General features: G+C 38.8%; 1 protein-coding gene across 6 annotated transcripts in view; it reads right to left on the bottom strand.

Annotated features, from left to right (window-relative positions):
- Nucleotides 1-1,029: 1,029 nt before the first annotated feature.
- Nucleotides 1,030-15,878, bottom strand: part of PIK3CB (phosphatidylinositol-4,5-bisphosphate 3-kinase catalytic subunit beta) — a 111,057-nt gene continuing 96,208 nt past the window's right edge. For all 6 annotated transcript variants that reach the window (XM_033001622.2, XM_042799203.1, XM_042799190.1 and 3 more), the window contains 7 exons: nt 15,336-15,445; nt 14,946-15,024; nt 7,341-7,508; nt 6,753-6,876; nt 5,590-5,735; nt 3,900-4,032; nt 1,030-3,406 (listed from right to left, as the gene is read on the bottom strand). In XM_033001622.2, the coding sequence (XP_032857513.1) occupies nt 3,269-3,406; nt 3,900-4,032; nt 5,590-5,735; nt 6,753-6,876; nt 7,341-7,508; nt 14,946-15,024; nt 15,336-15,445 (898 nt within the window). In that variant the 3' untranslated portion in view covers nt 1,030-3,268. The remainder of the gene's footprint in view (nt 3,407-3,899; nt 4,033-5,589; nt 5,736-6,752; nt 6,877-7,340; nt 7,509-14,945; nt 15,025-15,335; nt 15,446-15,878) is intronic.

Here is a 15,878-nt window from a genome sequence, read left to right as displayed (position 1 = left end):
AGTTACAGAAATAATTTCACTACTGACCTTATGCCCAGACAATATCTGCTGACAGTCAGTGGCAAACAGATGTGACTCAAACAAAATAGTTTTGCAATGGAAATTGTAGTCAGTTGGTATCATGGGCAGGCAATAAAACCACTACTTTGAGCCTAGTCTGACTTCTATCTCATGAGCCAAGCCAGAACGAGGCACATTTGTCTATAAAAAACCCCATAAACCATATGTAAACTGCGTGGTCCAACAGCAACGTGGCGTTGCCATCTCATATGGCAGCACCCACTAAAGCTTCCTTTCCATCAAGACAGCCCTGCTCCCTCATCTCACATCAGTTCTATGCCAGACAATTTAAAAAATTACTTTAAGAAAACTTGCCAAAAACTGAAATGTATTATGTGAACACAGGATTTCAGTTTTAGATTTTAAAACCAGCTCAGACACATGATTATATTAATACAATATACTGTGAAAGAATAATAATAGAAATATTGACTACATACTTTAAGAAAGTTAGGCTTGAAATCATTCCTAAAGAATAAAGCTATGATCATAGCCTGACATATTAATTAAGAAGCATGTACTATTTAATTATCTGATTTCGATAGCTCTAAGAAATTAAAGAGGAATACTGAACTCTATTATATTAAATATATGAATAGGCTCTGACAAAGACATTTGCTAGAGCGTGAATGACCTAACGATCAACACACCACTGCCAATAAAACCAATACAAGCATAAAAAACAAAGGAAGCAACTCCACTGGTGAGGGGCAAATCCATGGGAGCTTGTTCCTCGGAAATCAGATACAGGACAAGCAGAATCGTAAAAGCAGCGGTTGTCACCATCTGTCACAAATGAAATGATACAAGGTAAAGAAAGCAAACCCATCAAGTAATCATGCAATCAAAAGAAAAATTTAACAAATTTATACAATATACACACCACATATACCCCACTGCAGTTGTTTTTAAAGCAGTCTAGGTATCTTTTCCCCGTCAGATAAAATGAAGGCCTTGAAATGCAGTTAGTTTAAGAAAAGTCATTTTTCCCATGGAAATGCACAGACCAGATTAGAAGTAGACTTGGAGATAAATATTCAGCATAAGACCATTTGAACTTAAGGTGTTTTATACCAGAGTCTTAGCTTACATGTCTTTTCTACAGCTGCATAAAGCTACATCCCTTCCAAAGCTTCCACATTTAAGCAGGTTATCTGCATCTGGAGGTCAATGCTACTTGTGCCATTTCTGCAGATGGGAACCCACGGCCCAGACCTGAGCGACTCGGTCGAAGTCTCACAAGAAGCCTGAGGTGGAACACGGAACTGCCCCGCCCTTTCGGCTCCCGATACGAATGGCATTGTGCCCCCTCCTACCACATACCCTGCCCACCAGCCCCAAGCACCCAAGGTGAACTTGCCAACTTCATTTCCAGTTTTGGAAAAGCTTACGTCTCCCTCAACAAGACGACACACCAGAGATGTCTGAGTACTGTCTCACAGAACATGTCCAGGAATGGTTACTTATGCAAATTCATATGCTGTGGATTAGCTGAGGATGACATGACTTTTTTCAGAGCTATCACCTGAAAAGTAGTTTCTTTTTAGCCTTCCTCCCATCTGCTTTGGAAAAAAAAAAAAAAAAATAAAAAGGGGAACATGGTACACTTTAAATGATAATATATTGTATAAAAAAGCCCCAAAACCAAACCACTAACCACTTGTTATTTTTACACTACTCTAAAAGCAGAGGTCTTTTCACAGAGAGTAGCTCAAAGGGTGAGGAAAAAAGACTCAAACTACTACATAAAACACTATCCTGGCTCCAGATAGGTTTTTGACCTTTAGAAGAAACAACAAAACCCCAAAACACCACCAAAAAATAATTAATCACTCTCAACAAAGTAAACCCACTTTTAATTAAATTCCTACATAAAACAACATTTCTATGCAAAACAACTGTTTAGTCAAAAAGTAAATATATATGTTTCTCTTTCAAATGTCAACACGAATTGAGAGCTACCAGTGTTCCTTGGAGAACAAGCAGTAGTTAGTCTACCTTGCTGATGTTCAGAAACAGTATGTTACATCTTTTAACCAGCAGTTCCCTATTGCACGTAACAAATTTGCTCTCCATTTAAGCACCTAAAAGCCTGGTACCTCACTAAATAAATTAAAACAAATCCAGTTTCTCCAGCAACCACCTTCAAAATATATATCTTGGTAAAGCAACATTACTGCAAGCTTTTAATAAATACAGAAAGAAAAGATTAATGACTTCTCATTGGTGTTTTATGGAATGATCTTTTCCCACAAACACTTGCTTTTCCAAACATTTGGGGTTTTTGGTATGAATGCTCTAAAAATCACTATGTGTAGTACATTTACTGAAAATTTCCCATACGCAAGTCAGTACATCTGCACAGCACAACTAATCTGAGATACGAATTTCAGTGTAAGGCTGTAAGGAGCTTCCTGCTGAACCTGAAATAAACGTGCCTCTTCAGGAGTTGAGAAGGAAGCCCCAGAGGCTGAATGGGAGACCCTTACCAGCGAGGGATTCTGAGACTCGCTTGGAACTGGCCCAACCTTCCCCCTGCTGAAGGGCTGCTTCTGTGTGTTACGTCAGAGCAACAAGATTGTGTAACCCTGAACATCTGGACGACGCATCATTTTCAAAGTTCTCTCCCTCCCCCCTCTGTATCTACTCTTCTTTTGGCTGCAGTATAAGACATCGAGCAGCTCCCTGTAGTACAATGATACCGTGGTTGCTATTTACAGTAGAATTAATGCATCTGTGCCAGTAGGGCAGAGTTCATATGAAAAATATACACAATATGCTCATTTTTAGCCAGATTAGGATATAAAAAAAAATGTACTCTTCAAGTCCCAACTTTAAACAAAGAACAGTTCTGTCAGAGGTCTTCAAACCCCTTAAGTTTGTTAGAGTACATTACCCTAACGTATAAAAACAAATATTTACACCTCCATAAAGTACCAAAGAATTTTTAAAAATGCCTAGTAGCTCTCAGCGTGCAAAGTCAGCAGGAACTGATTATCCAGGATGTTCACTATTTGTGGAGACAGTCTTGGAATCAAGCATTCAGAAGCAGAGTGCAAAAGACTCAGGAATTATTTCAGCCCATTTCTTCTTGTTGTTGCTTTGTTTTCTTTCTTATTTAAAGTAAATTTTGTTGGTCCATACTACAGATGCCCTTTAAAAACACTTATCAAGGTAACATTCAGCTTAGTGCAAATGCAAAAATCTTCTAGGATCTGTAATCTTTTCGAACAGTGTGAGCCATCCAGTTCACTTTAGTAGTCCAACTTTCTCGGAGTGCTTCATCAAACTTTTGCTTAAATTGTTTTAGTGCTTCTTCTTCACTCTTCCCTAAGGCGAGAGAGTCCTAAGATGACAGGAAAACAAGTACTGTCAGGAATTTTAAAAACCACAGTTAATGCCTCCTTCACCTTTCAACACAAACCACATTCTGTTTTTTTCTGTTTTGACACTTTTTTACCTATTATTCATTGAGCAGTACATCAGTGGTATTTTCTCAGTTTAAGGATAAAGCTAAAGAAGAATTAAGCAAATAATTTTCACCTTTAGAGCTCTATGCTTGTGCATGAACCAAGACATAAAACACCCCTGAAAGGACTACATTTAAGATGCAGGGATGCTGAACTCACATAAAGGGTTAAGAGGAATGTATGTCCATAGCTTCCTTTGGCCACTAGGACTGCCTACACACCTTGTTCTAGAGAGCTGAAAAAGAAAGCTTGGAGAACTGTGTGGAAATCTTGAGAGAAATGGAGAACACTTAAAATGTGTTCATCCTAGAATCAAATTCGCATCCTGGAAAAATGCTAAGTTCTGCTGAGTTGTAAATCATATTTTACCTTGAGATACTGGATGTCCTTGACAGAGGTTAGCTCTGGAAGCCCTGCAGTTAGCATCAGTGCAAAGAGTGTAATAAATAGGTTTCCGTGTTTTCGCAGAATCAAGTATGCTTCTTCACAATACTGGCGGAACCTTCGTGTTCAACCACAAAGCACATGCAATGAAGAGAACAACGAGAACTTACATAGTTGACAAACACACGTAGTGATTTCCAAAAACGGTTATCTGCTCTAACACATATAATATCACAGGAACACAGTAACAGAAAGGACAGAGATGTCTACAGAACCTCCGATGCATTCCCACAAAAATATCTCATGTCTCCCCAACAAGCCCTTAAAACACCTGTAAAAAAGATCGAAAGCTTCAAGAAAACCACTGTCCTTCAGAAGGAGCAAAAAATACCAAAGGTAATGCCAGTGTCCCATCTCCCTGAGAATTCGTCAGGTGAAACATCCTGACGATCCTATATGGTGGGCCTGCAGTGGGAGATCAAAGGCTCTGTAGCAGTCCCTACCAACCCAGGCTGTCTCTGTAAGGCAATTCCTCCCTGCAAGATGGTCAGAACTGAACCGACTGCCAGATCTGGCATACAGACCCATCACACACACACTTCAGAACTTGCTGATTGTCCCCAAATGTGACCCTGTCCAGCATCTAATCTGTAAATTTCCACGGGAAATGGGAAGAACCCTTCAGACTAAGATGGCAAGTTATACTTCGAAGAACAAATTCTCTTCTGAGTAATTTTTCAAGCGAAAGTGGAATCCTACTGCCGTTTAAAATACTCCATATTCCAGAGCTCTTGCAACAGCACAGTCACCTAACAGCCTTTACTTCATGGTTTTAAAAAAGTGGAGCTACAGCTTTGTTTCCTTACCCACCAGAAGAGACATGGGTCACTGGCAGTTGTTTTCCATTCTCCCTAGACACACCATTACAAATATACGTAGAGCTTCTTCTACCAGACACAGCCATAAGATTTACCAAACCATACCCAAGTAATTAATTTCATACCTCTGTCAGGAAATGCTTCCTGTGAAAACCGATAGCAAAGTGAGAGCAAAGCATTCAGAATGGCTCTCTGGTCAGCTGGTGAGAATGATACAGAAGGGAAAGAGAGAAATCCACCTCAAGAGGAAGGATCACAGAGGGCAGGCTTCCCCTGTCGTGTGCTTTCATGTTCCATTGTAGTGCTCTAGCCCAGGACGGGAAGGGGCATGCAGAAGTGTTGGATTATGAGCACATGGCTCGACGTTCCTGAGCACCTAAGGCAGGCCAGGGTTGATCAGCACACTGACTGTGCACTGGGGGGCAGGAAGGGCAGAAGGGAGCCTGTTTCTAAGTGCAGTGCTTCACCTCGCCAGAACAATCGCCTATGGAATCCCTCCCCAGTGCCCAGAGCTGCTGAAGGTAAAAAAACACAGGCCCAGAAGAATCTGCAATCTCCTGCTGGGGGAGGTAAAAAGGAACTGTATCTTTCCACTGCAGAGCTGCAGTTTCTGATGTATGAAGTAATTTGTATATTCTAGCTCGGGTAGAGAAGTAGATAGTATTGTAAATGAACATTAGTGCACTTCCACCCAAGTACAAATGAACAAACTAAACCCAGATATGTTCCGGGTGTGCTGGAAATTATCATCAGAGATCATCTCAGTTACAAAAGGAAGAGATTAAAATAATACTCACCGACCAAATTTTTCAGTGTTCCCTGTTTTTCCTTGTTGAATAACATGAATGAAGTCATAGGTGAGTATGAAAGGTACCCGCTCCCTTTTAATTCCAAACTTAGACTTGAAGTTTCCGAGAATGTGCCCAAAATCTATATGAAAGAGCTAAAAAAAAAACCAACACCCCAGAAGTGAAAATTAATTTCCGCAGTGAAATATTTCACTTTTCTAACATCTCTACAGGATGCAGGTATCGAGAACAGTTAACTCATAATGCTGCTCTCCACAGCCCGTGGTTCCAACCCTTTGGGCCTATTTAGTTTTAAAACATTTCAAGATTTACTTAAAGTCACTGATCACATCCATGCTCTTACAAGAGACCACTGCTACAAATCAGCGTGCAAAAGGTTATCTCCGGATTAAGTTTCTGATGTCTGCCAGTAGACATCTTGTTGCTAGTATCAGAAAGAAAAATGAGCCCAGTGATGAGCCCCATGAGGGACAACATCACTGTACCCAAAGACTTTCTATACAAAGTCAGGAGCAAAGCTAGTAGAACTTAAGTTGCTCCCAAGGAACCTGTGACAGTTCTTCCATTTTAGAATGAAAGGTAAGGGTACTGCAAATGTTTATAAAACTCTCACTTTTATAACCCTTGCTAGTTTTATAGGCAAAATAATTTAAGTAAAATCAGACAAGTTACATTAGAAAGTAACAAGCAGGAAAATACATTTGCAAGAGCCTACCTAGGTTCTAGGTTTTGAGTCTTAAAGTCACAACATTATGCTGGGGCTGAGTTCCACATTGAAAATTTTTGCAGAGGTGGGCTGTAGAGACTAACTTCAGGAAAACTATGCTGCTCAAAACAGCAGTTCATGTCTTTAGGATAGTCTTTTGCAAGATATGGTAAGATTACTTTTATTCAATGGATCTGAACCATTAACAGGTCTTTTGGGTGTTCTGAAAAAGGTCTATAGAACAGCCTCACTTGATAGAGCATTGCTTACTAAACAGGCATTGGTCAGTCCTTCCACTGTCTTCAATTCTCAGTAAACAGAGACATAATTTCTAACAATGAGTGGATTTGATTTTACTGAGACACTAATGAAAGTAAAAGTTCTCAAAATAATTCCTGTACAACAGAAATACTGTAGTTATTCTGACTGCAGAAGAGATTTTTACCTGACCATTTTTTCTGACCATGATATTGTCACTGTGTCTGTCACCAATCCCCAACACGTAAGTAGCTACACAGTAGCCAGCACAAGACAGAGTAAATTCTTCAATGGCTCGATCCAAGTCATCTCTATAACCACAAAGACAAACAATATTAGTGCATGCCCTGACCTCAAAAAGGATTTTTGCTTGTTTAAACCAGAAGCCCATTAGAATGCTGTAAAACTACATTTATTTGAGAGAAAATACTACACAATGTAGCTATGGAGAATAAGAGTAATGCAAATAGTCTGAAAGGCAACACCATCAAGACTTGAGACCCATGTAGTTTTCCTGGGTTTGTGTGTCTGTTTTGCCAAATCTTGTATAACTTACTCAACAACATGCAGTCAAAATGCTGCAAATGCCAGAATTTCAGCTGGATCGTTGTTTGAATTCCAAGGGCACCATAAATCTGAGTTAGAATTTGAAATACTAGACAAATAAGCAGTAACAAATCTACCAGAAGAGCCACATGTTTCTCAGTATTTAAGTAGAAGCTTACAGGAACTTTGTAGCTTACACTATAGATGAGAAAATAACTACAGGAATTACCCTAAATTGTATTCCTTCAGCCAGTTTAACAGCGCATCTTTGTTGAAGGCAGCAGCAGCAGCAACATTGCTACTATTTAACTGAATGTCAGCAATGGTTTCTGAACTGGAAACAGCCTCAATAAGGCCCGAGTGATCTCCAGTTGCTAAACAGCCATAGGGCAATATCCTGAAACAAAACACAGTTTCACATTAAGAACAAAGATAGTAAGAATGTTTCTTTTCGTGTATCAGTATTTTGAGAGAACTGACTACTCACACCAATTTGAACATTAAACTCTGGAATGTTAGCATACACATATTGCTTGAAATACCAGCATATTGAAATACCAGCAATACATTTAAAACATTATTTTTTTTCCCATTACATACATATATGCAAAAAAAAGAAATCATGAGCAACCCTAATTTTTCCCTTTTACTAGGGATCACAGTTACTTGTAATTTTATAGGAGAAACCATAGAGGGAGCCCTTTGTTTTAATTTGTTAATTTACTGGCTAAACAGTAAGTTACATGCATGTTCATTCTAGACAAAATTATTTGTGTAAATGGAAAAGAGGATCTTATAATTTCCCCTCAATTCTGCCTTCTTCAACGTAAAGTGCTAGAAATCCTTTTAAATATAAACATAGCGTTTTCCAACTCTTACTAATTTTAAGCATAGAAAGCTAATGAAAAACAGGAATACAACTTTGAACCCACCTGATATAAGAATATTCGTGTGCATTCATATACTATGCCTGGTGAAAATATCTACAACAATATCATTGCATTAAAGTAAGACACAGTTAAAGATATGAATCAAGGAGAGATGTGTCTAAACAGGTAAGTGTATTTTCCCAAAACATTTCCTCACTCCAGATGCTTAAAATGCTAAATAGAATGGCAACTTATATGGAAGCTCAATGTATACAATGGAAACTTAATGCAAACTCTTCAAAGGCATTGCATCACAAGCTGAGGTGTCTACTCCTGTGCTAGGCATCTCAGGCCAAGAACGTGGATCCGTGTATAAGAGAATGGATGCCCACGCAAATCTAACCGCAGTACACAATCTATAGACTAGCACTCACTAACTTACAAAGCTGTATTTAAAAAATTGCAGGACACATTCAAATTTGTGTGTGTGTGTATATATAGATAGGTATAAAGAAAAAGCACTGCTGGTGGAGTTGTCATCGGTATTTATATATAAAGCAGATACTAGGTTTGATTGCCACACAGAAGAGCCACATCTCTTAACGGACACAGCCTATTATCCCAAGCCATAGAAGAAAAATAAATAAAAATCCAAGTGAAATGAATCAAACATTTTGGCGCAATAGCTATAACTGAACAGTTCCTCTACTTCAGTGATAACACACAACTGAAGTGGCACAGGTAGTAATAACTATAGAGTTGGGGATTCTTCGCTACTGACAACAAAGCAAACTGAAAACCAGATTCAACAGGGTACTCAGAGAACACTCAGCCTCAAAACAAAAGAAGTGCAGATTTGGAACCTTCTTCCCATTTCTATTCTAATCTATTTCCCAGTTAAAACCCCCAACTCTCTAGACCAGAGGGTTCCCACAGTGAGCAGAAGGGTATCTGTAATTACCGAACACCGGCGTTCACGATACAAGGAAGCACTGCCCATCCTTATCACGACACGACAACTGCAAGCCAAATATTGCCAGGTTAAAGTGCATGCTGGCCGCCTTCCATGGCATTTCAACCCACCCTACTTACAGCTTCACTGGGCACATGTCCAACAACTTCCCCTTCAAAAGCAAGCAATGATGAAAGCCTTCAGCCCCTTGAGGACTGTGTGCTTACAACTGGAGGAAAAAACATCCTTGTCAGAGAGACAGTTTGACAGGAGTCAAGTTAGGGACAAATCCTCTGGGCCCTTTCCATCTCATCCTGGTCTTTCTGACTTCAACATCTGTCAGCAGCATAAAAAGCTCCCTGCCTTTTAATGCCATTAATGAGCGTGGACAGATCAATACAGCAAGCCTGGGCAGGACAGAAAATGCTCTTCTTTACTCCATTTAATACTGTTCTATATTTCAAGAGTTTAATTCTCCAAAGCAGTACCCCTCCAAATACAACACCAAGTTCTGGTAATTTATCAACATATTCTCTGTAACTTCAGGTCTAAAACCAATGGAATTCTTTAGACTTGTAACAAATACATTTTTCAGTATGTTTGTGAACTCTGATTTCATTCATACACAGTTGCTTAACATCAGACTTCACACATGTTACGGGAGGTGAAAATGAAAACTCACTATAAATAGGCAGCGAAATGAAAAAGTAGTCTGGAGAACTTCCTCTATCTGTCCAAAAAGTAAGCGAGTACTACATACTGTTATAACAATTTACCACAGCAAAGGTCACTCAGCAGAGATCAAACTCAGGACTTTCTGTTGCTCTGTTACTTTACCAATTTCTCCCGTAACATAATTCCAATGCTGTAATATAGGTAAAGCAGCAGAAAATACTTTTTAATGCAAGGCTTACTCTCCTAAGAGGTGCAACACTGCAAACCCCACAGCATGCTTGGGAAGACAGATGTTATGCTCCTCTGCCGCGACATGTATTTGTAATATTTAAACATTCCTCATAGAAATGACAGAAAGTTATGTAATCTACTATGAGTACGTCCATACACACAACTTCAGACACAGAATTTGTCAAAGCAAAATAACTTGAAGAGTTACAACTTTTCAGGGGGTTTGAACCTCTGAAAGTCTCATTTTGCCACTCCGCAGATGCAACCTCAATATACATACTGTTTAATTTAATAAATTTGTTCCATAATTTCTCATATTTAAATTACAAGAAACAACTAGAGATAAACTACAGAAAGAACTAAGGAAGTTTGGCTGCACATACTTATTAATATCTTAGGCCAACTATTGCCTGCTCAATTTCCAGGTAATAGTTTGTCTTAGAAATAAATAGGTATGGGGATTAATTAATGAATGTGCTCTACTGGCTTTCTCATTTCTCTCTGTACTTGACTGACTGATATCTAAGGTAAACTGACTCTGATCCAGACTTCTCTGACAGAGCAGTGTTTGCCCAGGGCGATGGCCTTTGCTGGCTAATGTTTGGGTCTGTACTGAGAAGCAAATGTAATTTACACCTGAAGTTTTATTCAGCTGAGCACTCCACAGTCCATCCAGTGATAGCCCAGGATGAGGCACCTACTCTTGCATCCTCCCGCATACACATATTTCCTTTTCTGATACAAACCCTGGTCTCATTCTGGTATTTAGTCAGAATGCACACACAGGACCCTAGACAACAAAACACACCATGTGTGAGAGAGGCCAGTGTACCCACGAGACAAATTAGTTGACAGTTAAACAAACAAACCAACAAACCTTTCTCCTTCTTCAGCTATAGAGATCTCAAACCCAATATATGTTTGGTGTTCCTCTCCAGAGGTAAGAAATCCCACTGGGAAGATCATGCTTGCTTTAGACACAGACTGGGCTAAGATTTCATTTTAAATTACTACTAAATAACTGGCTGTGGATTGCAGTGCAATTATAAGGAAACCGATCCTATCCCAAACTCCTCGTTGGCAGCACATCGGTTGCCATTTGATCTGTGCTTCACAGAAACTGTGTGATTTGCTTGTGGCAAGATATTATTGACTGGAAGAGAGAGGCAAACAGCAAGTGCTTCTGCTCTTACACCGGCGAAACAAGTGAGAAGCCCTGCTCGCATTTGAATGCAGTTGCCAGACCTTATGTAGTGGGAAAATGTAGGAAGGCACAAAATCCATTATGCATCTACAACAGGATAAAAGGCAGCAACAGCTTCAGGGAAGTCAAAGCCTCAAAGGATGATACAGGGCAAGAAGAATAGACTCCACTCATTGATATGGATGTATGAAGTTGTATTTTTCAGGAAACCAGATCTATTTGACACTACCCTTGCCTGCCACCATGCCTCTTACCCAGGCAAAAAGAAGCAAGCCAACAAGTCCCAACTCATGAACAAAGCAACAGAATTCATTATCACTGCTGTTAATTCATTTTGGAGTTGCCTCTTCCTGAGGGGGATGTAAGACTGTAAATATGGAGATGACTAAGTCTTACCCTCTTCGCTGTGGCCTCATGCTCCAGGCGTTCGGAATGCTGTTTTGCCCAATTCTGTTTTCAATTAAGGCCATTTCAGAGCCTTCCCCTGGCAACTGCCTGGTTAATCTCTCTTTGATAGACACAGAATTGTAACCCTGCCTCAATCCCAGAATTTTATTTTATAATGATAACTATGAAAGGATAAATGGAAAGAAGATGCTCCCAGTTAAGTAAATAAAGAAGCCAGTTAAGGAACTTCAATTCTCAGTAGGAACTTTCCCTTTCCACTTTTTTTCTTTTGAGAGTTTTAAGAAAAATCTTGGACGTCAGAGACACTTTTTGGTTTTCCTTTGTTAAGTTTAAAAAAAATGCCTTAGTCTGGAAAAGAATAGTTGATGACTCCTAATTGCTACTCCTGTTTGCTAGGCACAGTGTGTGGCCCAGGCTGGAACCACAAACTGAGCTTCTGGGAAGGCAGAAACCAAAGAATGCCTCATCTGGGATTCCACAGCTGCCAGAGGTTGTCCTTGCCCCTAAATGCTGGATCACTCTCCTCACAGCCTATTTATAATGACATAAATTATCTAAAGCTTCCTCAAATCAGTGTTCAACTGAGCACACACTCAGCCACCTCAGCACAAACACACACTTCCAGAAACAATCTATTATTCACATTCCTACCTTGTCCCATACTTCGCTCAAAGGAATCTTTCCATAAGGCACATAAGTAACAAGTTTATAATTCTACTTATCTGTGCAGACTGATGTTATGTGCCTTATGAAGCTCCCACTATTAGTTTTAAACCACAAAAAATTTGAAATTAGCTCAAAGAATCTAAATGAAGTATTTCAAGTAATATTTAAATACGTACTTCTAGTCTTATAAACAACACTTAAAAATTAAATACCAAGGATTACAGCTCCTTCACGGGCATATGAAGTTGAATTTATGGCCTCTAAATGGTTTATAATGATGTGACACTCAGTATCTTCTTTAGAACTATTTTTCTAAAAAGAAGATACTAGAATCAGAATTTTATTAGTTAAAACTGGTGCACAGATTTGTCTGGTAAAGTTGCCCATGTACTAAAGGGTTGTATGATAACATTGTACAATTCCCGGTACTGCTTCTCCTTGGAATACTCTAGTAATCCTACAAAGAAGTCACACTTACTGTAGCAAGAACATGAAGGTAAGAAAGCTGCTTTTCAAGAGAGACTTTGGAAGATACAAAGGTATTTCTCGTCTGAAAAATGTTTTTTGACATCCAAATAGTGTTTTATCAAGAAGAGATTGCAAAGTGAGGCTTCAAAATGTACGTTGAAGACATTCACAATGTGTGCAAGTCTCGGTGTAAACAGCGATAAGAGGACTGCTCACAGCAGGAAGAAAAGGGGCTACCTCAAAAAATAGTTCATTGCTACTTATACAACTGATTAAAAAGCAACTAGCTTACATGGGAGGAGATGTCACCCTAGAGACCTGACTAATGAACCAAAAAATAAATTAAAATCCCACAACCTTACTCATCATTCTGAAACAAGTTTTCTAAATGCTGGAGACGCCTGTATTCATGGTACCTTAGAAAGGCTTATTGCTGCATTTTGAGAGAAATGGCTTTGCAGGAGCAGCAGAGCAAATGAGAAGATTCTTCTCAAATGGAGTATTTCTGTCCTAAGAGAATACTTGAATTATTAGTTTTCATTTCTACTGTAAGTTTACAACCTCACAAACCTGCCCAAAGGAAGCAGAAATGGAAGCTTTAGCATGAAATATGGTCAAGTTCAATACCATAAAAACCTATTTAGTACAAAAGCACCAGGACATTATGCTTTTTCTCCACTGACTTATAATGGCTGTGTTAGAACCACTTCATTGAAACGGCACTGAAAAGTGACATTTTAAGGAAGCTGCAACATTTTTTTTCCCTAATGTAGTAGTGGTTCTAAATAAACCACCTTTCCTGTCGACCTCATCTTACTATACCATCTTGTCTTACTCTTGAATGACTATCCACTATTAATCATGATTCAAAAATACAACTGAAAACATGCCATAACTGAGATCAGCAGGTGGTAAGCATAAAACAGATGGAAGTTCTTTTTCTTACATGCATACTTAAATAATAAAAGTCTTTCACCGCATGATACTGACAAGGCTAAGAATATAAAAATTCCCATACAGACTCCAGTGATAATCCACTCGTCATCAACCTCCAGGCAGAGTATGTAGTTGCCCACCCATTCAGACTGTAACATCCTAACTCAAGGAGCAGGGATATTATGGGAGTCAGACTCAAAAGCCCTTGCTCAAGTCAAGATAAGGACATCCACTACTGTTCCCTCCCTCAAAGCAGGCAATTGGATTAGTCAGGCCTTGGTAAATCCATAGTGACTGTTACCAATCATCATCATTTCCTTTGTACAGCAGCACTCCTAGAAGAGGAGCACAAGCAACTAACCTCTCCTCTCCCAAGACCCTCATCTTCATGAAGCCTGTTATGTAATTAATACAAGACAAACATTCTTCTGTTAAATTTTGTAGGAAATTAATCACAATTATAAAATTTATTTGTACAGTAATACATTCATTTGTGATCATGGAAGCACAAACCATACATGTTCTTAAGAAATAGGATCAAGAGAAATATGAAAATGTTGAAAGGAAGAATCTATATCTGTGCATTCCACAGTTCTGATAATTCTCAAACAGACAGTGAAATTTTATTATAAAGCATCTCAAGCCTCCTACTCTCCCACCCCAAAGTTACCAGTACTTAAAGCTAGGGAGGGTTTTGCCTATTAGAGAGTCTCGATGGTGTATTCCAGATGCAATCCTCAGCTGCTAACTTTCAGCCAGCAGATCTGTGTTCTATGTTTGTACCTCACTTGCACATGTGTGTTAGAGTTGCAACTCCCATAACCATGAAGTCCCTATTTTTGCATATGTCTGGGAAATCAGTGACCATTAATAGGTAAGTTTGTTACATGAGGAGTTTATGAAACACCACTGTTTAGAAAGGTCACAGACACAAACAAACAAAGCACAAAACCTGCTTTCTGGATCCTTAACTCAAGAATTGTTTCTTGACATCACACAATGCTTTTTATCTAGATGATTCTCAAAGAATGAAAATGGTGAAGTATGTAAGAGCACACTGGAATTTACAATCTGCGTGGCAACTTAGATAAATGACAAGAGATATGGTGCACCAGGAAAAATACTCTGCTTGATAATAAACAAAAATCTCAAAGTTATACTTCTTCCGTTATTTCTTTTCATGACTAAATTCTTTTGTAATGGTGGCCCCTCCAGGGAATGAAATGTAAAGAGAAGCCATCTAACCAGTTAAGGGAACTGCTTTCTGTAGCCTGTTCACCTTGGCTATGACAACTGAAACCTTTGGACACCAATACAGATCTTTAGAAAGGGGACAGCAGAGGAGGTATTTAAAAAAAACAGGAAAGCTTTACATGGCTAAAAGTGGACTCCATCCAAATAAACTAGCCCTCAAGAGATCCTTACCGGAGATCCAGGCCAGCTTCTTTCCAAAGTATGTCCATCAAACGCAAAATCTGGAGCGTCAACATGTCCTGTCGGAGATCTGTAATGAAAGGTTGAAACTGCTGCTTCAATTCCTCACTGCGTTGTAGACAAACTTTCTAATGTTTATAAGGCCTTCAGAAAAAGGCACCTCAAAATACTCATCAAGCCTAAAGGTTAAAGTGGGATTAACCATAATTGTATCATCATGACTGATAACGTTTATACTTTGCAACCCAGTCAGAGGACCAGGCATAATTTGTTTACCAATGTTAAAGTATGTTTATATTATGGCAATACAGAGCACAGCTTAAGTGCAAGTGTGGGAATGAGAAGGAAAAGAAAAGATTTTAAATTTTCAGCATTGCTTACCATCTCCATTTTTAAAGATGATCCCTACAAGATCTCCTCCAAACATTTTGTTGTTGTATACTATCCATAGAGGCTTCATTTTAGAATCCATATATCTACACTTCTCAACACTAGAAGAAAATACAGCAAAAGTTTTAGTCAAATAGGAATAATTCAACAGAAAACATTGTTCAAAACACAACATGTAGGCTTCCAGTTTGGAAGTACATAAATGTTATCTCTGCTTTCATTCTTTCATTCTGCTACCATGCTATGAGTGCTTCCCAAGCTATAAACATATCTGTTATAGATGAAATGTATTAGATACCGTGATTGGCATACACATATCTAATGCTTAAATTAAGCACCCGCATTTTCAGAAAAAATAGTTTTCTTTACATCCTTTCCCATCAATGTTTAGACCTTAAAGTGATGTTAAAAATTTTAATGGCTTTTGCGCTTATGGTTATAAACAGAAGCCAGGAATGCAGTCTAATTCCCTTTTAGGTTTATATCTAAATATATTTAGCTATGGTAATGCATGGACTAAGAGAGTATTAAGTT

The sequence above is a fragment of the Tyto alba genome, unplaced genomic scaffold (assembly GCF_018691265.1).
Source record: "Tyto alba isolate M040663 unplaced genomic scaffold, T.alba_DEE_v4.0 Super-Scaffold_10, whole genome shotgun sequence".
Lineage (NCBI taxonomy): Eukaryota > Metazoa > Chordata > Aves > Strigiformes > Tytonidae > Tyto > Tyto alba.
Note: the sequence above shows the minus strand (reverse complement) of the source record. Positions and strands in the feature narration are given on the sequence as shown.